Here is a 26,848-nt window from a genome sequence, read left to right as displayed (position 1 = left end):
AACTAAGGAATTTTTAGTGTCAGTTCCATCCCCCACCAGGAAAGCTGGGAGTAAAGGGTTGCATGCAGATATGCAGGTGATGCTTCACAGAATTGGAAGCTGACAGAATTTACAAAAGACAGTGGAAGTCATGGTAAAGAAAAAAACTTACAGACATGAAATACACCTACAAGAGAATGCTTACGTGGGGCTTTATCATTCCAGGCCCTTCTTCCAGAGTACAGACTTTAAAAGTAGGAGTTTTCTCTCAGCATTACCACTAGCAGAGAGTTCTCAAAGCCTGTTTTTGTTGTGATCTAGGATGGTCAGATATGGAGAGTGTTGATCTGTCCTGTGGTAAAACTGATGTCTTGCTTTAACAAAGGTATAACAGCCAGCTATTGCCTGTTAACCATATCTGGTCCCTCCAGTTTTTCATATCTCAAACTGCATTATAAGAAGAGGAAAGAATCAGAGCACGTGAAGGAATTGGTGTAGAAAGAAAGCAAATAAACCCAGGGTCATATAATTCCCTTCCACTTTTCATTGTTGTCATTATGTTAGTAACAGTTAGTAAGCTTACTACAAGAACTTCCCTTTTTGAGTGTAAGACATGTCTGAAATGCCTCTCTATCAGCTGTTTCCATTTAGCAAGATCAAGAGTGTTTACTTGAATAATGTATAGGGTGAAAATAAGGGTAGGCTAGCTTGTGTGAGGCTGTCTTCAAAACTTAGCAGGTGATGTTTTAGGCTTCCTGTTTTCAAATGCATGAACATTATTCCTGGGGGTTTTAAACATAAACATATTTTTTAGAAATTAACTTCTAAAAATAGTGCTTCAGAGTAACTCATCTTGTAGATCACTTGCCAATGTTTCAAGAAATATCTGCTGTTTTGTGTTTCTACTTTAAGTTCACATTAGCTGGGGAACTCAAAACTTGGCTATGAAAAATAACATGACAAGAGGGTCAAATCATGTTTTAAGGGAATTAATTTCTCAGAAAAATTGTTTAAAATGGCTTTTATTTGATATTTGGTGACTTAATCCTCTAAAATGTCTAACATTAAGTTGATGAAACTCCTCATGACAGAAAATGTGTTCAATACTTCATGAACCAAATTTATTGAAGAAGAATAAAATTATTCAAAATTGACTTAAGAAATACAAAAGAGATTTCTGAAGTTTGAAACATCAAAAGTGCTATTTTAAAACGCAAATGCAAATTATTTGAAAAAAAAATTGCAAAATAGTAGCTCAGTCAAATCCCAGGTGAGTCAGAGGGCATAATGGCAGAGGAGAAGATCCAGATACTTTTTTCCCAGCATATCTGTTAATAGTCTGATTCACCTCTCTGATCCTAGCATTTTATTTGTTATTTCTCATACAATGTTTCCAATGCTGTGAGTTTGTAGTTGTTTCTCATTCCTACAATCTTCATTTTTCTTAGATGTTGTTACATTAGAATACTGGAGATACTGACAAAAACATGCAGTGCACAGAACTGAATCTGATGTTTCCTGTTCCTTTTTAAGCTCTGCTTCTCTGAGGAAGGGTGGGGCAGAGGTTTTGGGGCTGTGTCAGGAGCCAGAGAGGATATGTATGTGGTGAGGGGTGACTGCTCTTCAGCAGCATTGCATGTGCAGTTTAAGCTATTAGCTCCTCGTTCAGTGGTGGGGAATTCCTTCTTAACATGCTGCCATGTTAAAATGTCCCGTGCTCTTCCTCCCTGCTTTCCCATCTGCTTTATTTTGTATAAATAGTGGTCACTGGGCGTCAAATGCTAGAGAAGATAATAGATTATGGAAACCAAAAATACTTAGATTTTGGAAGGTTTTGAAATTTGTGAGGTATACTTTAGCTGTATGCGTTATTTTGCCTGTATAATTTTCACTGAATGAACAGCATCTCCTGTTTAAGCTTTTGCATTCCCATTAGCCCTGGGAGATCAAGAAAGACTTTCTTTCTTCTTCATCAGTGTCAGATGTTTGTTTGCCTGGTCTTATGAAAACAAACACGATTTTCACTACAAATATAACCTAATTTCAGATCTCTGGCTGGCGGTATCTTGGGAAATTTCCTGGCATTTACTTTCTTATGTTTGCTCCTAGGTCATTGTACACTGTAACAGTGTGTAGAGATATGTCAGATTGTTGGTCACAAGTGTGGTTAATGGACACACCCTGCATGATTCATGCTAAAGATGAAAGCTTGAAGGAGTCTGATAAATTTAACAGATAAAATTGTGGTAAAACTCTCCGTGATAATCCAGCATATTTTTAGTTAAACATTTATTTTAAAGGTCTTCCATTGTGCAAAATCTGTTTTACAATTACTGATTTGTCACAGCAGAGACAGTTAAGGAGAATTGTTGTTTCTTCAAAATGGCCAGGCCTTAAGGATGGCATCCAAAATCCAGAAGTTTGGGGCTTTTTTAATCGCTGAACTGCTGAAATTTGTTATTGCAGGAAAAAAAACCCAACCTATCTCTTTTCAACCAGTCATCTTTTAAAATTCTTTAATTTCCAGTACTTTGTTCTTTAATTCAGTCCTGACTTTTGTAGATAAGTCTCTGTTAATTTGGGGGTTTGGGAGCTCTAGGCTTATTGAAAGTCATGTATGGACTCCACTAGCAGTAGGTTCTGCTAGTGTCCCTAAACATTCTTGATGACCTTTCAGTCTTTAACTTGTTCTCAGGCTCAGACAATTAACAGGCATCCTGGGAAAAAAGTGTAAATTTATTTACTGAAGCATCTCTTTCACATGTGTACTGATCAGTGTTCATATGTATGTCTGTATGGTAGCCATACATTTAAAGTGATTCATGAGTGTGAAGTAGCTGCTCTAAATGTGAGTTCCCATTTCTGGAGGAAGGGCTGACCCTGACTAAAATAGGATAGTAACCTCTCTGCAGAGGGCAGTCCCTCTGTGAACTGTCTCCCACGCAGTAGGATTAGAGGAAGCAAAGATAGAAGATGCCACATTCTGTGAAAATACGAGGATGCCATGTATTTTAAAAAATCTTCACAACTTCTTCTTTCTTGCTTCTCCTAGAAGTCCCAGACATTGCTACATTCCCTTGTGGCCTTTGGTGGTCTGATGATTACTGGGACCACAAGGTTTAGGACTGAGGAAAAAAGGAAAGCCATTTCCTCTGACTGGACCCTTAAGATGTCTGGGGGAGCACTGCAGAGGGGCCTTGGAAGTACAGCAGGGTGCTGCCAGGGGATGCTGAGAGGAGATGTTATATAGAGGTTTTGGTGGTTTTTTTCTCTCCTTCATGTGCAGGTCATGGTTTCTAAAGAAGGTGATTTTCATGTACAGAGTTACAGTCTTCTGAGGCCCCATGACAGTCAGTAGCTACCACATCTAATGGTGATAGGACAAAAATGTCCCATCTTAATTTGATGAGATGAAGAGGCCAGATAAGCATTAGAGAAAAGCTTTCTAGCTGTGACACAGACATCCTGGCTTTTTAGGAAATGTGAAGAATCTCCTTTTTCAGAACAGAATGGGTTGATGTGGAGATATGAATGGTGCCCAATTTTTAGAGGACCTGATGAGGGCATTGCACTCACATGTCAAGAATTCTGAAGTTGTAATAGAAGAATCAACAAAGATATGTACAAGATAGTCTGGATAAAATAGTCAAGTTGATAGTTTGGAAAATTCCTATTTAGAGCAACATTTTGGAGGAATCTGAGCAGGACAGAGTGGCATTTGTCAGTAGAAGAGAAAGATACCACATGAACAGAAGCTTGAACTGATTGAAACCAAAGTCAGGATTAGTTTGATAACCACACAGGAGAGTCTGTTGTGAAGAGATTTCCTTTAGGAAGATCCAGCAATTTTTAGAAGCAACTTTTCTGTGGGAATTTAGAAAGAGGCTTTCTTAAAAATTTAGCTAGAATCTATGCAGGCAGTAAGATACCAGATGGAAAGAATGTAACCCAAAGCAAGAAGTACTGATGATTTTGGGCTTGTGCGATTTATAGTTTTAAACAAATATGAGATGAACTGTTCTATGGAAGAAGTAATACAAGAAATGTAGCAACCATTAGTTAAAAGTTTCAAATTGTAAAAACCTTTGTTATAAAAACCAGCACTTTAGAGCTTCTACTAAAGCATGATTTGTGCAAGAGGCCTTTTCTGACTGCTTTGGGTGATTTGATAAAGTGAGCAACACATATATCTATAAATGAGTATCACCTAGAGCTATGAACTTTGGCACTCTGTAGGAAAAGAAATTCCTGGGTAGAATGCTAGAGCTTAGCTAGGTGGATAAAGGAGAAGCATTGGCATGAAATTTGTTAATCCTCTGTCAGTTGTTAAACCTGTCTCAAACCTCTCTGTCTCAAACCTCTTTAATTCACTGGAAAAAGTTTGGTTGATAATAGCTACTTAGTGCCTTTCACTGGCAAGTCCTCACTTTGTGTCTAAGGCTGTACTCAGATGCATATTACTAGATTGTTGACTTCTGAGCTTAAGAAGTTTTGTTAACCATCAGCACGGACTGCAGCGTCTGAGATGAGGATTCCTTTCAAAATGCTGTTCTCTGCAGAATTAGCAGCTTGTCTGCCTTTCTGCACCATGCTACAGCATGAGAAACCGGTGGGTGGATTGCTATTACAAAAATATTGTGCATTTTAAACAGAGTAATCAAATTATAGAATCCTGAAAGGTTTGATGAAATTCAGATAAATTCAATCTTTGAAGCAGAAGTTCCTGACTTTACATAACCTATTAACAGTCTGGGTTGGGTTCATTATGAAAATTAGGTTTTTTTCCCTAGGTTCATTCAAAATGGTAGCTGTGACTTTTTGTTGAAGCCTTTACAGAATTGTTGTGTAACTTGCTGTATTTTCAGACATTTCAGAGAGATGACTCTCCTTGGGCTGTAAAGTGTTTCAGATGCAATGGCAGATCCCATCCGCTGGGCCCGATACCGATGGCAGCGACTGATATCAACAGAGGGCAGAGAGTGCAGCAGCAACAATTCAAGTACCAAGTGCTATCAATCATCAAAAACTACAGGCAAACATAGGATAGTGATACCCTGTTTGGGACATTTTAAGGAAGAGTATGAAAAAGTATCAAAACTGTACATGAACAACAAAATACGAACTACTAGGTACACTTTATTGAATTTTTTACCACGGAATTTATTTGAACAATTTCACAGGTAAGGAACTCCTTTTTGATTGTGGTAATTCTTCTGAAGCTGAATCCTTTTATTTAAACATTTGTGTGTTTTACTATATATAAAAAATTACTCCTCTTGCTGACCTATTGCTTCTGAAAAGATACATTATATATGGCCAGAGTTTCTTGAGTATCATCATTGTTGAGCTAATCCTTTTCTCCTTAGCTTATGTACTTTCTGCTTATTCTGTTCTTTGGACTATGGAACTGTTCCTTGCTCTTGGAGCACTGCCACACACCAATCAACAGTGGGGTTTTCAGCTTATTTCCTGCAATTGTCTATTTCTGCTTCCCTCATGTCTTTCTGCCTTGCCAATTATTTTCATCTTCCTTCTGCTTGGAGAGCTGTGGATTTGTCAAGCTACACAAGGAGGTTACAGGATGGCTCCCTTTTTAAAATGTGTCCTCTTCCCTAAGAGATGATAAAATTAGGTTTAAAGGACCTGGAAATCTGAGAGTGCAGAATTCATCAGTGCCTCACTCTGGAAAACATGTGCCTGGACAACAGTCCGAAAATACAGGAGAATTCTTGGTTTCTGCATTACGTGGTCATGTATGTTAAGCAACTGTGTTGCTGAGTAGTCTATTGACTGGATAGTGAAAACAGAGTTTGGGATACTTATTCCTTAAATTGTGGGTGAAGAAAAGATAAATTGCTGGTAACTTAAATGTCTGTATAGCATGGAGTGGGGAAATGAGGATCATTGCCTGCTAGCACAGTTAAATCCTGTGTTTTCTCTTTGTTTCAGAATTGCCAATTTATATTTCCTATTTCTGGTTGTCCTAAATTGGGTTCCTCTAGTTGAAGCTTTCCAAAAAGAAATTACAATGCTACCTCTGATTGGGGTTCTGACAATTATTGCAGTGAAGGATGGTCTGGAAGATTATTCAAGGTATAAAATGGATAAACAGATAAACAACTTAGTAACCAAAGTATATAGCAGGTAAGAGACAAGAGTGTTTGTGGTTTATTGTTATTATTTGACTATGACTATTATATGAAAGTAATAACTCTTTTGCTTACCTTCTGGATACTTACAGAAGCATAAAATAATGTAATTTGGAAAAGATCTCTGAAGTCATTTAGTCTTAACCCCCCTGCCCAAGCAGGGCTGTTTAGATCTGTTCACTCAGGAACTAATTGTGACTAGATCACCAGTTTTGTTAAATGGTTATCATATTAGTGTAAAATCTGGAAAAAAAGTTCTGCTTTGAGGCAAATGAGTTCATGCATGTGTTTGTACTGTACTAACCAAGGCAATTTGACTACTTAAGCATTGTCAAACTTAGCATTTGTTTTGAAAGGTGTATTTTTAATTATTTTTAAATAGCTCAATGGAAATTGAAAGGTTGCTAGTTTATCATTCATTAATGGCATCACGTCATACTCATAGTGTGATGCCATTTCCCCAAAGAGAACAAGATGGTTTTCTACTTGTGTGCATCACACAGTTCATTCAGTATGAGTGTTAACATCTGCATTCCACCATGCAGGACTGCAGAGTTACACACTGTGGGTGCAAGTCAGGCAGGCAGTCTGCTAGGGGTGAGTCTGCTAGGCATCTATTATCATGGATGATAAAAAGACAGGAATGCATCATATTCTAAATTAACCATCAAAAAACTTCTCTAAGAATATACCAGTGCTGCCCACATAATTGTTTTTCTTGTATGCCTGTCATAAAAAGATATTCCAAGATGTAAAATACAAAGATGAAGGAAGTATAGTGAATGGGTTGTTTTTTTTTCTTTTTTGCATGCTCTGTTTCCATGTGGGAAAAGAGGTATTTTGGAAAATGTCATTTTTTATATGTTGTAGTAGCCATCACAAATAGCACCTATAGATTTTTCTCAGTTTCTGCTTATGCATTTGTAAAAAAATAACTGTTCTTCTGTGTATTTCAGGAAAGAGAAGAAATACACAGATGAGTGCTGGAAAAATGTCAATGTTGGGGACTTTGTCCGGCTCTCACGCAATGAAATCATTCCTGCTGACATGGTGCTGTTATATTCCAGTGACCCAGATGGGATCTGTTATATTGAAACTGCAGGCCTTGATGGAGAAACCAATCTAAAGCAGAGACAGGTGGTGAGAGGATATTCAGAGCAGGTAAAAATTGTGCTTTTCTAGTGGTGTAAGAAAGCTGACATGACAGGTGGTGAACTAAAAAATCCCAAACAGCCCTCTAAACTGCCTAATTCATGGTAGCTCAGCAATCCCCATCTGAAAATCAAGGTACTAGGTAACACAGTTCTAATTTGTTGCTTGAGTGGTTTTGGAGCAAATCTTTTCATGTTCACATAACCCAGAGAAAGACAGGTCTATTTCAAGAAATGAAAACCAGCAAAAGTAACAATTAATGTAAACCTCAGGTAGTTACTTATGGTGCATAACATGTCATGGGTGAGAAATTGGAGTTTTTAGAAGGGAATTCTGTGCTATCTCTAGGCCTTTAGATAGAGCAGGTACTATCTTTTTCACCCTTTCTTCACATTGCATACACTTTGTTACTCCCATATAATATTTTAATATTATGCCTAGCAGCCAGAATGCTGGAGGCTGGCACAAAAAAAACAATATTAAAAGATTAAAGAGTCCTGACATTTCTGTAGACTTCAGGTCTGCTGCTGGAACACCATGCTTAAAACAACAGCAGGGAGCTTCATTGTCCATAACAATGAGTGTTTAGACCTAGTCTTAATCTTTTTCCAAGGTTACGTCCTGCTTCTTTGTGACTGAGGAAGTAGAAACACAATGAGAAAGTTTATCAATGGGACACTGTTGATGCACATGGGATTCCTTTAAGAGAAGACAAGGCAAAATGAAAGCAGGAGGCAGGTGCTGAAACTCTCATAGTGATTTTTGAATTATTTTTTTCAACGCTTAAATGACAACAGGAAAGAAATGGGGAAACTAACTTGAGGCTTCTTAAATAGCAGTGGGTAATGAAACATAGAACACTGTCTCCAACCATCTTGGCATTCAAGGAGAAATACATAAAACAGAAGAGGACTGAGTTCCTGAGGGTGATAAAACGGTTTTGTGAACAAACTGACATTACTCTGCTGCTTTCAAGATACTAAAATGTTGTTTCCTCTTAGGAAGGGTTTAATCTCTTTTTCTTCTACCCCTCATGTGGTTAGCTGAACCATGTACAGGTTCATGGGGGTGGAGAAACTGATATGCCATTAGCACTACCACTGTGAACAGCAAATACTTCCTATTAGATTACAAGAAGTAGCAGAGAACTGCAGCAGTTGGTTCCCTGTCAGCCTGTATGGTCAGTGACTGAATCCAGCCCTGGCTGCAGCATCCTCAAAGCTAGTGGCAAATGCTGTTCTTTTCTTCTGGGAAGCCTCAGCCAAGCTGATCAAAGGCATTCCTAGGTCTTGTCTTCCACCTTAGCCATACACCCACTCCATTCCCATGCTGTGTTATCAAATGGTGTGTGTGGCAGGAACACAGCACAGCCAAAGCAAGCGGGCTTGGCCCTGGGAATCTGCGTCTCCCCATTTCAGTGAGTGTCTGATGCCTGTCATTCCCAACTCCCTTATTCAGTTTCTGTCTTTATTGTCTCCCTTATTTAGGGACCTTTACACAAAATTCAAGTAATTCTAATTCTGCCAAAATTTAAATCTTCTCTTTTGTGCCAGGAAGCGTAGGAAAACTTCCAAAGAAATAACATACAAAGGCTTCTACCCTCAGTATTTGCTTTGCCAAAATTACAGTTATAATGAAAAAATACAGAAAATAAACTTATAGTCCAGGAAGATGTGAGTGTCCATATCAAGACAGCTGCTTTTGGACATAGTTTTTGTAACCTCTGTTTTATGCTGGCAGAGTGTAGATAGCTGTGTCCACTATAAATTACACCCAGAGTTTCAGTGCTTGCTTTTTTCAAGGTACCTTACAGGAAGCTCCACCAGCAATATATATTTAGATGTTTCCAGACAGTGGAAGAAAATAATTGACTGCTTTGACTATTTTACTTTGAGATTAGTTCTTTGGGTAATCAGCGTACAGTGCAAAATTCTTGCAAAGCATCTGTCAAGCATTCTGTCTATAACATCTTAAAGAAATGTTGTACCTCCAATGCAAATCAACATGAGAAGGGCCAGTAGGGAGACAGGTCTTTCACAATTAACTAAGTTTGCAAAGAAACTGAATGTATCTGTGTCAAAGGCTGTGTTCATACTGACTTCAGGTCGATGCAGTGCAACAAATCAATATAGCAAAACATAGCAAAAAAGAATTTTCATCAAGCTAACAAAGTACTTGTGACAATATGATGTCTTCTGAGTTTCAAATTCTACTTACAGGATTGTGTTTTAAGCTCACAGATGCTATTCTGCCAGTGTGAAGTCATCCAGTTGATGGAGGACAGCCTTCTCAGAGACTTGTAATTATGTCAAAGATATATTCACTAACACCTGTGAACTAGAGAATTATGCTTGGGAGTTTGAAACCTTAAATTGGTCATTGGGATTTTTTTTAAAAAGTAGAACAAATGACTTTCCAAAGAGTTAGTGGCAGATACTCAGCTTGGAAATTACTCAGTTTTACCAGAGGGAAGCCTGTGTTATAATAGAGACTAGAAGCATATTTATCTGCCATCAATTGAAATTAAATCACAATAGCAGGTAATTCCATAGATAAGGCCTTTTGGTTTTTCTCTTGCTTCTGGTCATGTTTTATTCTCATTAATACGGGAGATTTGGTTCACTTGACTTTCCACTGAAATTCTCACCTGCTTTTCGTTTGTAATATGTAGTTCTGGTCTTTTATAACAGCCTTTCTTTGGTACTTGTAAGTCTCAAACATCATTGCAAAGTTCTACCTGCTTGCTTTGTGTTAGCACAGAAACCATCCTGGTCATGATATTGGGGAAAAAAAGTCTGTTTGCAAGAAATTCTGCTTGCAGAGAAGACAGTGTCTCTTTTTTCTGTTTTTTCATTATCATACAATGAGAAAAATCTATGGGAAATTTCTGCCTTTCAGATGTTCTTACTGCTTTTGTGTTTTTTTCTTCCTCCTCATCCTTCCATGCGTTTTTTTCCTCTCCAGTGTTCTCAAAATATCAGCAATTCAACTGATACTTGACAGTGTTTAATATTTACTAGGAAGTCCTATGGTGTGTAAATCTGATTTATACTGAGTAGGAGACCATCAACACCACCAGCAACCTACAGTTTAGAGGCTAAATTGTTAGATAGTGGTATCTGAACATCTAAATTTATGATGTTTTTAGGTTCTACACATTTTGTCTGAGTTCTCTGGGTTTTTTTTTTCCCTTCCCATGGCTTTAGGTCTCTGAAATTGATCCAGAAGAATTTTCCAGTAGAATAGAGTGTGAAAGTCCTAACAATGACCTCAATCGTTTCCGAGGCTTTGTGTAAGTAGGCTTGCTGGCTCTTTAAACTTATTGTCATTTGTTTTGGCATTCTTACTAATTTTAGGAGATCTTGTAATGTTTGCTTTAAGAAGTAGTGATATGGATAGAGGTCAGTTTGCACCACTGCATTTCTGAGTGCAGCACAACAGACAGAGCTCCAGAAGGGTTTTCTGAGCAGCAGATGGGGCACTGATGCTTTTTATTTTGTATTAAATATGTTCAACATTTTAGTTCAGGTTGTTTTGCAGGCTTCATACTTGAAATAGCTGTTTTAAATCTGCTCTTCATAATATATGGTATCTGTAATGTTTGGTCTGGACCACAGCCTGACTGGGCAAGCTGCATTGCTTAGAATTAGAAATCGGAAGGACTGGCTTCCTTTCCTACTCTGATTTCTTTTGTGTAACCTTCAGTCAATTGATCAAACTCCTTTTGACCAGTATGCCTATCTCTGTCTTTTCTTCAGACTGGGTTTATGAGTTTTCTTCATGATTAGGGTTGGAGGGGACATTAAGGTACTAGATGATTATTAAGGTCCCTTCCAACCCCAGTCATTCTATGATTCTGTGATACTTACACATTTATGACTTTCTGTAGATAATAGGAAAACAAACTACTTTTTTATGGGGTGACCTGTTTTCAGGTTTTGAGAGTTAGAATGTGTTTATTCTTCCCTTTGCACACTGACACATTAGATATTTGAGAATAAAAATAAATACATATAAATCTTAGTCTCTGAGGAAGCACCTTGACAAAGAGTGGGCCTAGTTGCACTGGAAGTATACCACAAGAGTGATGGTGCTCACAGGAAATTTATGATGAGATTTAATATTTTTTTCAGATATTTTCTGATGCTGATAATCTGAATAGGATAGAGGTTTAGATTTCCAGTGTTTAGATTTCCAGTCTTTTCAATAGTGTTGCCTGCTTCTCAAATACCAGATGGCAAATGTTCAGATTTTAAAGGGTGATGTGCTTTCCTGTTACTCCATTCATTTGAAAAGTCCAATCAGACATGTCGGGATGGCATTCAGTGACTTGCAGCTTCTTTGGGAAATCTGTTCCTAATTTGCAAAGCCTGGTTGGTAATTGCTGGATTCCTACAGCTGATATGAGGTGCTTTTTTTTTGCAGTGAGCATTCAAACATGGACCGAGTGGGTCTCAGCAAGGAAAACTTACTGCTCCGAGGATGCACAGTAAGAAACACAGAAGCTGTGGTGGGCATAGTGGTGTATGCAGGTTAGTGAACTGCCCTGGCTTTCACGGACTTGAAAACAAGGTAGTTGTGTGCCCTAAGAAACAGTACTGTACAAAGGGGACCTGGGAGAGTAAAAGCTTGAATCCAGCAGAAGGCAGCCATAGCTAGAAATATTAAGAGTTCATATCTGAGTTAAGTTTGTTTCTGTTTTCACCGTAACATCTGATACCTCTGATTATTCCTGGAAGGGCACATCTGTTGTGTGTGAACAGGTCCTCATCCTCAGCTTCTTAGTTGCAATGGTAAACTGAGATTTTGAAATGGATATGGAAATGTGTGACTTGCTTAGGACTTTTTTCTTAATCAAAACTGAAGCTACTGCTGTTCTTCTGGTTCTGTTCTACAATTTGTAGAAAGGACAGAGTTTTTTACACTAATGAATATGATGTATCCAGCCAGATAGTTGTAACACAGGTGTAGGGTTTTGTAGAAAATGTTAAAATAATGGAAGGGTCAAGAATAATGCTTCTAAAGGAAAGAATATTAGTCACATTTTATGTAAGCTAATGAAAGTTGACTTATATATGACAGATTTTGATTTAACTTGTTTAGTTTTCTTTAGGACAGGATTCATGTGTTGTAGGAGAATCTGATTTACTCATATTTATAATGGCTGTTCAAATATCACTTAATAGAAATATTCTGTTTCCCAAAGCTTTGGAAATATAAAGCACTTGCAGTTGTGATACCTGTTATTAGAGAATTTCAACCTCCTTTTTGGTTGCAGGTCATGAAACCAAAGCTATGCTGAATAACAGCGGCCCTCATTACAAGCGTAGTAAATTGGAAAGAAAAGTGAACACTGATATTCTTTGGTGTGTTCTGCTCCTACTTTTGATGTGTTTAACTGGTGCAATAGGTAAGTGAGAATTGCTCAGATTCCTGCTATTTTCCTTTCTCAGCCTACAATGGTTAGTTTTTTATTTTGTGGCTCATTGATTTTGTCAGTCTTCATCCAGATGTAATTTCCTGAAAGTTGGGAGTTCTGTGAGGTTTAACTTAATGTTGTCATGTTTGATCTGGAGAGTGGTTAAAAAGTGTGTTCCTGATGTGAATTTTTGGGTCTGGATCCTGTTTCTCCATTTGATTTATCTTTTTTCTAACTAACTGTTCTGCAAAACTCCTGTTTTCCCCTGGGATTTTTCAGGTAATATGAGATACATGTACACACTGAGGTGAGAGACCTAGTGTAACTAGAGTTGGACTGACTTGGTATTTTAGAAGTTGATTAAATTATTAGCTTGAGTACATATAAAGAGACTAACAGATCTGACAGATCATAAAGGTGTTTAAAATATGTTAAAATATGTTTAATAAAACTTCTTCAGATTACACTTAAAGGTTATGACATGATAATGTGTTCACTAGTAGACTAAAACCTAAACAAGCAAGGATCAGAAAATTAATTGCCAGCAAGTTTTTTTGGAGGGAAGAAACTGTTTGTGAAGTGTAGTTAATTTTTGTTTATTTCTGAGATATATTGTATAGATGCATGGAAGGCATGTAAGGTGTTTCTTCATGTATGTATTGAAACTTGGGACTCCTGTTGGGGAAAAAACCCCAAGATATAAAATTGTTGTTTAAAAGCTTAGAAAGAACTGCAGAGTGTAACAGCTAACATAATAACTCTGAGCTGTGAAACGCTTTACATAAAACTGATTGACTTTATCTTGTTTTTGTTTTCAAGGTCATGGACTTTGGTTAAGTAGGTATTCGGAAATACCTATTTTTAACATCCCCAGGCCAGATGGGAAATCAAATCCTCCAGCATTAGCAGGCTTCTATATGTTCTGGACAATGATAATTTTGTTACAGGTAACTGATCTGCTTTGAACATGGGTCATATTCTGATCTCAGTTGTAACCCTGAAGTAACTCTTTGGCTACAGTAGAGCTACTTTGTGCTTGTAACTGGCCAAAGACCTTGGTGTTATTTAATCCCTATGTTTTATTTTGCTAGGTCTTGATCCCTGTTTCTCTCTATGTTTCAATTGAAATTGTCAAACTGGGACAAATTTATTTAATACAGAATGACATTGATTTTTACCATGAGAAAACAGACTCAAGTATTCAGTGTCGAGCACTAAATATTGCTGAAGACCTTGGCCAGATTCAGTATATTTTCTCTGACAAGACTGGAACCCTCACTGAAAATAAGATGGTTTTTCGGAGATGCAGCATTGCAGGACAGGAGTATTGCCATGAGGAAAATGGTAAGATACTCAACCTTTGTCTACCTGGATCATTTTTCCAACATATTTGAAACCATGAACTAAATATTCTTTACTCCTTATGGAAGAGGTCATGCCTACTTGGTTTTGTTTCTTTCCATGGAATATTCAGAACCCAGAATGTTGGAAAATTGCCCATCTACTCTTTCCTCTTTTTTTTTTCCCTCCAACTGGAGTGCTAATGCTTACTTAGCATTTTAAGGTTTAAACATTCTGTTGACTGTCCTAGCAGTGTATCACCTTTCTGTAGTATAAGTTAAGACTCCACTTTGACATAGTTCTGCTCTTGAGAACATAGTAACCCAAATGAAATACATGCTTAACAGCATTAATACGTTATTTAACAGTAATTTTAAGGTGCAAGTCAATCAGATGTGTGTCCATGTGTGTTAATGCTGCAAAGGTAAGTACCTTCATTGAAAATTACTCTTGTATTCTTACTTAGATCTTACACAGGTGCTTATTATTAGGCAAGAAATCAAGAAGCAGTGTTAATGAATAGTTGCTGTCTTATTGTCTAAAAGTGTAGGATCTGTCAGTGTGTATTTCATGAGAGACAACTTGAAGTCTTCTGGGAGCTGGGAGAAGATATAGCTCCAGACATAAGAGAAAATTGGGCAGAGTGATGTGAATTATTTAATTAGCCATTTTATTAATTAAGTAAAACCACAAAGTATTTCTTACAGTTACCATGTGTATGTACTAGTGCCTGCAGGCATTTTTCTGGTGGACAATGCAAATATTCCATATGAGATCAAGGCTGGGCTGCTGATGATAGGTGGACATGTGAGGCGCAGCTGTGTAGTAAACCCTCTTTGTGGTTTTTAAGGGTTTGCTGCCAGATAGAACTGTTCACAACTACAAGCAAAAGGCACACTCTGCTGGCCACAGCAATGAATCAGTTCAGCCCTTCTTTTGTTGTGTCACAGGACCAGATATTACAGACAAATTTTACAGCAATTGCTGCACATGTTTTTTTGGAAGTCTTATGATGAGGGTTCCCAGATGCTTCTTTGGCATTTTATTTTAATTTCATTTTCGGTGTTATATTTTCAGAGCGTTTCCTAAATCAAGGAAAACTTTCAGAAAAGAAACCAAAGAGTAGTATGAGTGATGCAATTGTGGCTGATTCAGGTCTCAGTGTGCCAGGGAAAGTATGCCTCCACATGCTTCTGCTAGTAGTTCACATAAAGTTATCTTCCAAAATTATTAGTTGTTGATTATGTACATAATTACTTCCTCCTGTGCCCTGTCTTTTCCCTGGAGAGTAAACATGCATTTCTTCCTAGAAAATTAGAAATTATATGAGCCCTGAAAATCAGTTTGAAAAACATTGGAGGGCCTGTTTTGTAGCCCTGGTTTGTATTTGTTTAGATGCATAGAGCTGCTGTTTGCAAGGCTCTTGCTTCATATGGTAAGAGTTGCAGTGCAACACAGTAGAGTCTTTTATAGAGGCTGCCTAATCTGAATATGTATTTCTGGGTTTACATCTGTATTTCCTGGGGTAAAGGGGTGCCTGTGGTTCAGAATAATCCTCCATGGAGATGCCCCCAGGCTGTGTTCTGTCTAAAGTGACATGTGTTTCTTGGACCATGGCAGCAGAGCAGTGTGGTGTTGTGAGAGATGCCATGTGTTACTTCAGCCGGAGCATGCAGCTTCTCCACAGCCTGGAGCAGAGCAGAATGGGTGTGTTTTGTCCAAGCCTACCTCTACAAACACACATACTAAGTCATTGGTGCTGCTTTCCAGTAAATCTATCAGTGCCTTTCGTGTGATTTTGTATTTGGTAGTTGTGGAGAGCCCCACAACGTTACGTTCCCACTTACCTGTTTTTTAAAAGAGCTATGTTACTAGTTTCATACTGATATCAGGAAGGTGGCTTGCCAAGGTGTAAGCTCTGGTTTCTTTGTTTCCTTGGACTCATCAGAATAGGAGGACAGGACTCTTTCATTTGTGTTGCAGAAAGAGAAGACAGTAGAAAATACAAGACTCGCAAATGACATAATAAACCGATTTCCATCTCATTTAGAGCAACAGACCTGTGGAAAGGTTTTCTGTTTGCATAAAACAGAATGATATCCTGCTTTTCACTTCTTTCCTGTACATTTGGTACCACCTGAAATAAAGAAATAGGGAATTACTGGTGTTGCTGGACATGTCTGCAATGTATCCTAATGTTGGTTTTTTGCTAGGATGCCATTGTTTCTATTCAGACTTCAGTGGAATAAAGAGGCAATGCACAGCTCTCAGAACAGTTTTTCCATGCTGTCTGTGGATTTTAGACACTGAACTGCTAGTGTATGCTCATGGAATGCTGTTTTCACAGTGCGAGGTAAAACTTGAAAGCTGAATAGTGTACTTCCAGTGCTTTCCAGAGATTTCAGCTTCTGGCATGTGGTCAAACACTCTCAGAACTCCAGTGCAAACACTTGGATATGTTCTTAATCAAGCACATGATAGCATAGGAGTGTTTCCATTTGCTGCAGAGATTCTTTACGCAATTGATTTGTGGAGAGAAACAGAACTGCATTTACATCTCTGGCACAAATGTGTTACACGTGTCCAGACAAAGTTTGATTATTGAAACTTGCTTTTCAATTAAAAACTCAGAAAATGTGTATCTGTTTGTGAGGGGGTGTCCAATACTGAAACAATAAACACAGTTTGAATGAGTTCCCGCTAGCAGCTGTACTTATCAAACCTCTGACATACAATCCTGATCCATCATAACATAATGGCTAGAAAACTCGTCAGAAGTCTGGTCCTCTTTTTCTGGCTTAAAGCAGAATTGTTGCTATTATTCTTTATGAAATTCTTTGTTTTATTTCTTCAGAACCTCCAGTAAAGTCCTATTCAGTGCTTTCTCAGGCATTCCATTCTAATTTGTCCCATCCTCTCTGACAAGGTTTTGTTGATACCTAGCCTGAGTTCATCTTGCCACAATATGGAGCCATTGGGTCTTCTGACAGCCACAGTGTTCATGGAAAACAAGCTATTTCCTTCCTACCTCTATGCAATTTCCCTTCACTTGAACATGCATTTGACTCCAATCAATGTGCCCTTCTGGAGGTTGTATGACTCCGGTTTATTTGAACTCCAGTTATGTAAAATTCAGATAATTTTCGTTCTGTCTTCTGGATTCAATCCAGTAGAATGCTGCTCAAACAGGAAGACAGTGTGGTGGCTTGTTACAGGTTTAATTTTTCATAAATGGTGGATTATTCTTAACTATATAAGTAATTCCTTACTTTGGACATGTTTCTTTTTGCTCATACAACAATGATTTTGTTTCCCTTTCCTTAGCAAAGAGGTTGGAATCCTATCAAGAGATTGATTCAGAGGATGAGGATTCAGCTTGTTGTCAGTGTGGCTCTTCAGCCCCTACATCACAATGTCAGGGGCACAACTGCAGAGCTGTGTGTGAACCTTTGAAGAGAAAGTCTTTGAACCAGTTATCTGGTAGTAACTCTGCATTCAAAAGGCAAGATGAAGCAGGTGATATTCCCAGCTCAGGACACATGGCTTTCAGCAGTCCCATAGTAAGTAGAAGCTGTTTGGTTTATTGCTAAATTTCTGAATTAACTCATGAAGGTATCTCTTTTTACTCCCATTTGATCAGATTGGTTATCATTTAAGAAATCCCTTCTCTCTTCCACCAAAATTTGGGGTGTCATGATGGCTTGGTTGCATGCTGTTTACAACTGACATTGCAGGCACATGTTGGTTCATGAAGGTCTGTACTTTGACTCTGGCTACTCTGCATCCATGATCAATTCAAATGAAATTACTGACTTAATAATAGTTTGTTCTTTTATTTTAAGAGGTTTCTAGCATTTTCCTTTGTTTTTAATAGGAAATATCAATATGGTCAATACTTATTTGAGGTTATGTGAGGAGAAAGCTCTGCTTCTGTACCTGAAGGTATCTGAATATCATTCATCATAGTTAATCTCTGTTGCAGTGTCTAAAGCTATGAACTAAGCCTTCAGTGTTTACCTCTTTGGGCAGGAAGTTTGCCATTTTCAATGGACTAGCACAAGGCAGTGAGGAGGCCAGTGTTCCTCTGTTTCCTAGTATTACAACTCAGCACAGGAGGGAAGTTGTATGAACTTCTACATTTTGATCGTCTGTAACTGATTTAACCTCCAGAGGCTAAGTTTATAACCTGATGGAAACTTTTGTTCATTTCAAAATAGGAAACAGATGTTGTACCAGACACACAACTGCTGGAGAAGTTCAGTCAAATTTCTTTTCATTCCTATCAACAATCAGAAGAAGCTAGCAGCGAGTTTTCTTTGGAGACAATGTATATCACTGATTTCTTTCTTGCTCTGGCAATCTGCAATACTGTTGTAGTCTCAGGCCCCAATCAGACACATCAGAAGGTAAGGTCATGCTTTTGGTTATTTGACCATATTTGCAAGTAGCTGATCTCCTTTTGGTTCAGTTACAAAAATAAAAATACTATTAACTGACATTTAAAAAATTATCGTTTTCACCTCTGCATTTTTGTCCTGTTAGGAAGAAGGTAATTACTGTAAAACCATGGAGTGCAATGAGTTAATGAATAAAATAATACCGATAAATTTGCTTCAATTTTATTGTTTCTGTGACCATTTGTAACTTTTACAAGACAAATTTGGAGAGTAAATTGCAGTTGTATTTTTTTCCATATTCTAGTTACAGGTTTCTTTAGATATGGGTATAACTTCCTGTAATAATACATTAACAGTCAGATTACCTTCACAAGTGGGTTATTGTTGTCCAAAAAATAAGAATAATTGCTGAAGATTCACAGAATATTGAAACTAAGAATGCTCTTACCTCATGGAATACTGTTCCCTGACTATTCAAATAGACATTCAGCAAAAGTATGGAAGATGAAGTTTTATATGTATATTAGTCTGAAGAAAAATTCCTTTGCAGAATGGCATAAAGTTGTTTCACCATGAATTAACAGTGCATTTTCTAGTCCGCCCTGGTTTAGTAGTTTGGAGTGACCATTTGTTTTTTTTCAGTGCACACGACCTAACTTTTATTATAAAATAGTACTTTTTTTCAAATATTTTGGGTTTTTTCAGTGTGGGATTTTCGTAACTCTATTTTTTGCCAGTTTTGACAGTGTTGCAGGATAATTCCCAAGTTCAGCTTTGATTTTTTTCCCTCATTACCTGGTGATTTACATTTGTTGACTTTGTTTTTGGAAAAAAAAATTAGTGATGTGTGCAGAACTAGATTTTCGTGTCCGTCTAGGTACTAAACCCACAGCCATAGCTGGAGACATTCACAAAACATATCCTGTGGGATATAAAGTACCTCCTATTTATAAATAAACTTTATGTTTTATTGTGCTTCCAAGCATTCCCAGAAAGTGTCCAGTAGGCAGCCTAGAGATCCATGTGAGGAGGATGAGTTCATAGTCAATAGTTACCTAATCCTTAAAAGGAATGGAGACTCTCACAGGTGAGAATCTTGGTTTTTTGAGAATAATATGTCTGAATTACTTGCCAGCAGGGTAGAAGTTCTCCAGGTCACTAATAGGTAGATTGGGAGGAACAATGTGGAAGGAGGTTTCTGAGTTCATGATTTGGGAATGACAGGAGATAAGGCAATGAGAAGTTTCAGTGTTGCCATAGGAAGAGGCAATGAAAGGACATTATTCCTAGTCTCTGTTTCCATGATGTTGAATGGAGACACATTGCAACTTGCTGGAACTGTGGAGGACTGAGCCATGGTTTGTCCCTACCTTTTGATTTTCAGTGACAAAGAGAACTTGCTTCCTGGTAACTCATTCTTACGTCCGTACCAGCAGTGAGAAAGGAATGTCAGCCTTGTATCCCTATCCCTTATTTTTATAAGCTGTTAGCTCCCTAGCTGTTCTGAGTAACAGGAAGCCAATTATTTTATAACACTGATCACAGGGGAACTTTCTTTTAATTCCAACCACTAAAAACTGTTGATAAGTTATCAACAGTTAACTGTTGATAACTGTTGATAAACATAAACTGAATGTTTAGCAGTTCTTGTAGCTGGTTAGTGTGAGGGGGTTGGTTTATTCTTCACAAGTATTTTGCTAATTCAGAACAAGGGTTAAAGTGTTTAGTTCAATGTGCCACAACTTCAAAAAGTTATAATGTCATATTTACTCTGTTCATTACTGGAAGTTCTGAAGAGAAGTATTGCATGGAGCCATGAATTCAACTTGAAACACATCCAATTTTCAGACCTGAAGTACTTCCACAGCTTTTAGAGGCTGATTACTGTTCTCAAATGGTTTACTTTAGCTGGCCATCTTTAAAACAAGCAGTCAAACCTTTGGTAAATTTTAAAATACTGCTTTCATTATGAAGCATACCTATTTTGTAAGATGTCCTTCCTTAATATAATAAAAAGGAAGAATTTAACATAAATACTTTCTCTAACCATTCTGTTCCAGATGAGACTTTCTTCACTGAGTAGGATGCCTATTAAATCACTTGAGGAAATCAGGCAAATGTTCCAGAGGTTTTCAGTCTGGAGACTAAGTTCTTCTCCACTTCCAAGTGTAAAGGAGTCATCATCCGAGAGCCCCAATACTTTTGTGAGAAAACTGTCTATTTTTAGAATGAAACTGGCTTCACCTACTTTGGATGGAGATGCTCAAAGGATTTCTGAACCTCACACTATTGACAGCCCAGAAAATTCTCAAGTGCCTGGAGAACTCCATGTAGAGAATGTAGCTGCTGGTGGTGAACCCAACCGTGCTGTGTCATCTATTGAATTATCTCCCACACCAAAACTCTGTTATGAAGCTGAGAGTCCAGATGAAGCTGCCTTGGTTCATGCTGCTAGGGCTTATAAATGTGTTTTACAGGCTAGGACTCCAGATCAAGTAACTGTGGACTTTGCAGGTCTGGGGTCTTTAACGTTTCAGCTTTTGCATATCCTGCCTTTTGATTCACTGCGGAAAAGGATGTCAGTGGTGGTTCGGCATCCAGTCTCCAACCAAGTGGTGGTGTACACAAAAGGTGCAGACTCAGTCATGATGGATTTGTTGGGAAGTGCATCTGAAGGTATCTATAGAACTTGTAATTCACTCCTTAATGATAAGTTTTAACAATTTGCTACTTCAAGAGTGTATTTAGACCTTCAAAATTTTCTGCTAAATTGAGCCTAAACATGCATGTTTAATTTGCTTTCTCTTCTTTTTGTGTGACAGTACATAGTAATAATTCTGAAATTGAAGAGAAGATTAAAGAGAGAACTCAGCAGCATTTGGATGAATATGCCAGAAGAGGACTGCGCACTCTGTGTATTGCTAAGAAGGTATTTCTTTTAATACATATTTTGTAGAATGTTTGCAGTCTGTCACCAGCCTCAGTGGTACCACCAATGGAGCAAACATCATGTCTTCCAAACAGATTCTTCTATTGCCACATTTTGTTTATCCTGATGTTCATTTAGGAAGAATTTGTAAGAAAACACTGATCAATTCCTGACATCTGATAGATTGCCATTTTTGTCAGTTCAGGATGCCAAGCATTTTAGCATCTTAATTTTAAAACAGGGATTGTCAAATAGCCAGATTTTTCTTCAGGAGTCATGAGCAGGTCTCATTGTGTGAATCTTACCCTAGGTGGAATTCCAGACACAGAAAAGAGATTAAGTCACACCTGTTTTATTGGGTTTCACAAACGGTTGCAGTGTTACAAGCTGTGGATGCACAACTGAAGTGATGTTTTGAGATTCCATTTTAAATTCAAAGCTGCTTGGAAGTAAAATTCCATAGGGATTGAAACAGGCTAGAAGCCTCTTGACAAAGCTTTATGCAAAGTGAAAGCTCAGGCTGTGTAGCTGTGCAGCCATCGAGCTGTACGCAGCTGTGCAGTGGTTCTGTGGCAGTGTCAGTGCTGCAGGTGACTGTGCCCATTACCCTGCCTGCTTTCTATCTGAATGGAAATCTGTCAGGCAGCCCCAGGAACCTGCAGGGTGCCATTGAGTAAGTAGCTTGGAAAAGTAATCTAACACTCTGAACATTGTCCTAAATCTATGGACATCCCGGAGCATGTAAGCAATGTGCTGCCAGGGGTTGCACTTGTAGGTTTGGGATGGGGACAGCAGAAGAACCATAAGAACACTTTTGATTCCTTGTTCAAAGCCCAGTGTAGATACATGCCTATGTTTTCCTTCCCTGTGTAGGTGATGAGTGATGCAGAATATGCAGAGTGGTTAAATCATCGTTTTTTAGCAGAAACCAGCATTGACAATAGGGAGGACCTGCTGCTTCAATCTGCCATGAGGCTTGAGACCAAACTAACTTTGCTTGGTAGGTAGAAAACACTGTAACTCCCAGGAAAATGCCTGTGATGTTCATAATTGGAATTTGCTTGCAGAGAACTGTGTCAATCTCAATCTGTGTAACACATAGCTTTCTACAGACTTTAGATTATCATCACTCCTGAATTTTTTTCAAATCTCAGTGGTTTGTACTCATTGTAAAGCACACTGAAGACAGATGGTGCTCTCCTGTAGTTTGTAAAAATCTACTGTTCGGGGCGGGGGGGGGGAGGTTTGTTTCTTTTATTATTAATATTGTGTATTTTTCTATCTTCACTAGATATTTTAAATGTAATTATAACAAACACATGAAATGATAGTAACAAGTCACAGGCCTGCCTGTGCAAATACTCAGAGATGCCCCACTTCTGGGCATATTTCCTGTCAGTGTTGCATTCATGGCACAGCAGATGTGCTTGTGCTGTGTTCACCTTTAACAACATAGGGAGAAGTAAGGCATGCTTCTGCCAGAACCACTCCTCTGAAGGTCATTCAGCTGTGCAGAAATGAAACAAAAGTGTTTGCTGTATGTGTGTGGAAGGTAAACTGCAGGCAGTCTGGGATAATCATTTTAGAGAACTGCCCAGCAAATAACATAACAAAGTGCAAAGATCTGACTGTGGTGGTAAAGGCAACTCGTGCTAGAAGCTGAAGAGAGACAGATCCTATTGTGTAAAGTGTGCTCCTTCTCTCAGTTTGTGTCATATCTGCATAGTGCAAATGCAATAAACCTTGATACTGAAGGAATTCTGGGATCACTGGCTTCAGTTTCTGGAGAGAAGCTAGAGCAGTGCTGCAAACTGATGATATTTTAAGGCTGTACAGGTATCCTTTGCCACTAAAGCCAGCAGAGAGAAGTCAAGCTGCTTTGGAGACCTGCTGTCTTGCAGGCTTGTGTCTCTGGTGTGACAATAAGCAATATGGGTTGGCCCTAACATTAAATGGAAGTGAAAATAAGGAGGTTAAACAACTTTATACTTCAAGGTGCTTGCTTTCAGGAAATTCCAAGCACATCGTGGTAGCATGTCTGTTTTGGGATATGGGTACCAGCTCATCCTGTCACTCTTGAAGTGTTTTGGTTCTGGAAATACAGCAGCACTAATCTTTCTGCTTGTCTGACTTTAGGTGCCACTGGCATTGAAGATCGCCTGCAGGAGGGTGTTCCAGACACAATACAGGCATTACGGAAAGCTGGAATAAAAATATGGATGTTGACAGGTGACAAGAGAGAGACAGCTGTCAACATTGCCTATGCTTGTAAACTGCTGGAACCAGAGGACAGAATCTTCACTCTTAAATCACAGACTAGGGTGAGTAGAAAAGTAGATTTTCTTCTCTGCTGAAAAATTCAGTAGGGCTAGTCCACAGGACAATACAGAAAAGCAAATGTTGTTTACTTGGGAAATCAAAGAACATTTGCTTTTCTGTATTGTTCTTCCTTGTGGGTAAAATATGAAATCCTTTCTATGTATATAGAAAGTCTGTTTGAAGATCTGTTTCTTTATATGCCGTCCCTACATTATGATTAATTATTTTAATTGAATAAACTTCCTAATTTCTCTCAGTGGTAAGCTAAGGAGTTGATATGGCCTCAGGTTTGGAGGATTGTTCTTTAATTCTTTAATTTTTCTTTTTTTCTCTGCTTATATGTATCTTAAGAAATACAATTCGTATATGCCATAAAAGATAGTGTGGCAAGAATTAACTGTGGGGAAAATAAAGTGAAAAAAGAAAGGATTTTTAGTCCACTTGTGTTTGAGGAAAGCTTGGAGTTTGATTTGTGCCAACATTTTCCTTTTATTCTGCTGGGAAATTAGTGTCTTACTTGACAATGAGAACTAAGCCCCTTTTGCAGAAGTGCTCTTCCTCCCTCTAACTAGGCTCAGAAATAAAAACCAGGATTTTATACTGTTGCATTTCAAAGTAAAATGATAAGAAGATTTAAGAAGATGTATTTTCTTCTGTGTTGCATGTGCTTTACATATATTGATACCACAAACTTTTTGAGCATCTCATATTGATTCTGATAAGGTAAAACATTCCACAAGGCCAGTTCCTCAGTAATTCGTGGCAGCTCACCTGTAAGGTGATATGAAGAGCACTTTTGGCTTTTTATGCCAGACAAAAGAAACAGAGAACAAAAGTTTTATCAAAGCTGTATTTATATTACAGAATCCTTAGTGGTTGCTCTTCCTGCTAATTTGTGAAGGTTTTCTGGCTTGCATAGGTTTTTCTCTCTTCTCTTAGTGCAATACCCAAGCAAATCTGCTCAAGCAAAGTTTATCACACTTTCATTAACAGCAGTCTACATCTTTTGTGATTTTAAAGCAGTATTCAGCCTCTTGTCTGAACCTTTCAAGATAAATACTATACAAGGACAGCATTTGACATTTTCCCCATATGTACTTTATGAGTTAAAAAAAGGGAGGCAGACTACAAACAGAATTTCATAAGATGCCTTTCTCTTGTCTTTTATTAGAATGCCTGTGCCTTGGTAATGAGCAAAATTTTAGAAGATATCCAGAAGAATGCTTCTGTCAAAAAAAACCACAGTGAGAAACTTGGAAATGTCTCTGCAAGTCCCTCCACCCAAGCTCAAGGGTTCAATTCAGGCCTGGTTATTGATGGAAGGACTTTAGAGCATGTCCTTCATGACAGCCTACAGAATATTTTCTTGGAACTCACAGAAAAATGTCGAGCTGTAGTCTGTTGCCAAGCCACACCACTGCAGAAGAGTGTCCTGGTTCAACTGGTGCGAAATAAGCTAAAGGCAATGACGTTAGCTGTAGGTGAGTCTTGTGGTTATCATCCTTTCTCTGAAAAGAAGTAGAAGCCAGTTTCTTCTCTTGTATATTTTGTTAATGTCTGTCACAAAATTTATTTTATGAGCAAGGTAATCCTTTGAATTGTAGTTGTCTCTGACGTGAGATGATGCCTGTCTTCTGAAGTAGCAAATTCAGTCTATAAACTTAGTTCAGTATACAGCAGTAAGAACAGCATGAGTCATTGTTATGAACCATGCAAAGCAGCAAGTAGGAGCAATTTTTTTCCATCATAACCACCCAAAATTAGGAGGTGGAAGGGAGATGACTGGCTATGATTTAAAGCACTCATATTTTGTGGAGCCTCATGCCAGCTAAATTCTGACAAAAGGAACATCCATTATGTATTTGGAGAACATAGCTCAGTTCAGTTGTGTTTTCCACTTACTAATCCTGTTTTCCTTAGTGCTTTTCAGTGTTGGCCATAAAAAGGTATTTCTCTGAACTCTCTAGTGTTTGTATTTGTCTTTTCCTGCCACCTCCATAGCAATGTGATAGCCAGCAAAGCTAGTTTTGATTTTTCCTCTTTTCTCTGTAGGTGATGGTGCCAATGATGTCAGCATGATCCAGGTGGCTGACACTGGTGTGGGAATATCTGGCCAGGAAGGCATGCAGGTAGTGTATCCAAAGACAGCTGCAAATGATGTCAGGTTCCATTTTAAATCAGTTCAGAATGTACTCTGGAGACCCAATAGCTCCACAGTCTGTTCCCTTACATGGGCAAAACTTGGCAGCCTGAGCCTCACACCCCGTCCTCAGCATTCCACCAGGAGCAATCAGAAGCTGAATGCCACAGGTCAAGCTTCAAACAATAGTTTGCTGCCTGTCAGCGAGCTCCATATTTCTCATGTCCTGCAGGGAAATGAGCAGCCTAAGTGTCAGTGTCAGTGATTTCTATGCAGTGATTTATTGTGTGGTAAGAATGATGACAGCCTTATTCCTGCCTGCTGTGTTGGACTGAACTCTGTGCGTTAGTTGTAAAGTCTGGTATGGAGGGAGGATAACCTGGCAAGCACTATGTATAAAAAATTGTAAAATAAAAATTTCCAGCAGTTGGTAAGTTGCTTGGTTGGCAGTATCTGAAGCTTGTTTTTAACAGTTTGGTTATAGTATATCCTTTTCTTCTTGTGTGTCACAGGCTGTGATGGCAAGTGACTTTGCAATCTCTCAGTTTAGACACCTCAGGAAGCTGCTGCTTGTCCATGGTCACTGGTGTTGTACCAGACTTACCAACATGGTGCTTTACTTCTTCTACAAGAATGTGGTATGTAGCTGTCCCATTCAACGAGAATTTTACGTATTTTTGAGCACTGTCAGGTTTAGTGAGGCTTTATTTTCTTTTTTCTCTTCCTATTGTGAATGGTTTCAAAAAGCATGTGTCAAACAATTAAGTTTCTCATTTGCCTGCAGAGGCCAGAGGCTCTTATTTCTTGGCCTGAATTTCCCACTCAAAGCCATTGTTTGATTTCATGAAACAGTGGGTGAGGGGCACTACTAATATGGTGGCAGCACAACTGGTTCAGCAAGTCATGTGTGATTTTAAAATGTTTCCACAGATTACTATAACCAGACCTAAGACCTACCAGTTTTTCTCTTGTTTTTAAAGCATTTGTCAATGGCTAAAATTTCATCATGTCATTTTTGGCTTT

The 26,848-nt window shown here is 38.3% G+C and overlaps 1 protein-coding gene across 5 annotated transcripts in view; it reads left to right on the top strand.

Moving 5' to 3' along the window:
* Window positions 1-26,848, top strand: part of ATP10D (ATPase phospholipid transporting 10D (putative)) — a 49,090-nt gene that overhangs the window by 3,718 nt on the left and 18,524 nt on the right. For 4 of the 5 annotated variants that reach the window (XM_026795276.2, XM_074541536.1, XM_026795274.2 and 1 more), the window contains exons 2-18: window positions 4,845-5,159; window positions 5,929-6,123; window positions 7,085-7,289; window positions 10,487-10,572; window positions 11,706-11,812; window positions 12,559-12,690; window positions 13,519-13,646; window positions 13,791-14,043; window positions 17,365-17,600; window positions 18,258-18,446; window positions 20,498-21,113; window positions 21,260-21,366; window positions 22,240-22,366; window positions 23,503-23,687; window positions 24,857-25,166; window positions 25,738-25,814; window positions 26,338-26,463. In XM_026795276.2, the coding sequence (XP_026651077.2) occupies window positions 4,894-5,159; window positions 5,929-6,123; window positions 7,085-7,289; window positions 10,487-10,572; window positions 11,706-11,812; window positions 12,559-12,690; window positions 13,519-13,646; window positions 13,791-14,043; window positions 17,365-17,600; window positions 18,258-18,446; window positions 20,498-21,113; window positions 21,260-21,366; window positions 22,240-22,366; window positions 23,503-23,687; window positions 24,857-25,166; window positions 25,738-25,814; window positions 26,338-26,463 (3,345 nt within the window). In that variant the 5' untranslated portion in view covers window positions 4,845-4,893. The remainder of the gene's footprint in view (window positions 1-4,844; window positions 5,160-5,928; window positions 6,124-7,084; window positions 7,290-10,486; window positions 10,573-11,705; window positions 11,813-12,558; window positions 12,691-13,518; window positions 13,647-13,790; window positions 14,044-17,364; window positions 17,601-18,257; window positions 18,447-20,497; window positions 21,114-21,259; window positions 21,367-22,239; window positions 22,367-23,502; window positions 23,688-24,856; window positions 25,167-25,737; window positions 25,815-26,337; window positions 26,464-26,848) is intronic. The other variant, XM_026795275.2, reaches the window with a different exon arrangement.

The sequence above is a fragment of the Zonotrichia albicollis genome, chromosome 5 (genome assembly GCF_047830755.1).
Source record: "Zonotrichia albicollis isolate bZonAlb1 chromosome 5, bZonAlb1.hap1, whole genome shotgun sequence".
NCBI classification, from domain to species: domain Eukaryota; kingdom Metazoa; phylum Chordata; class Aves; order Passeriformes; family Passerellidae; genus Zonotrichia; species Zonotrichia albicollis.
The sequence above is the reverse complement of the archived record's forward strand: the minus strand, read 5'-3'. Positions and strand labels throughout refer to the sequence as shown.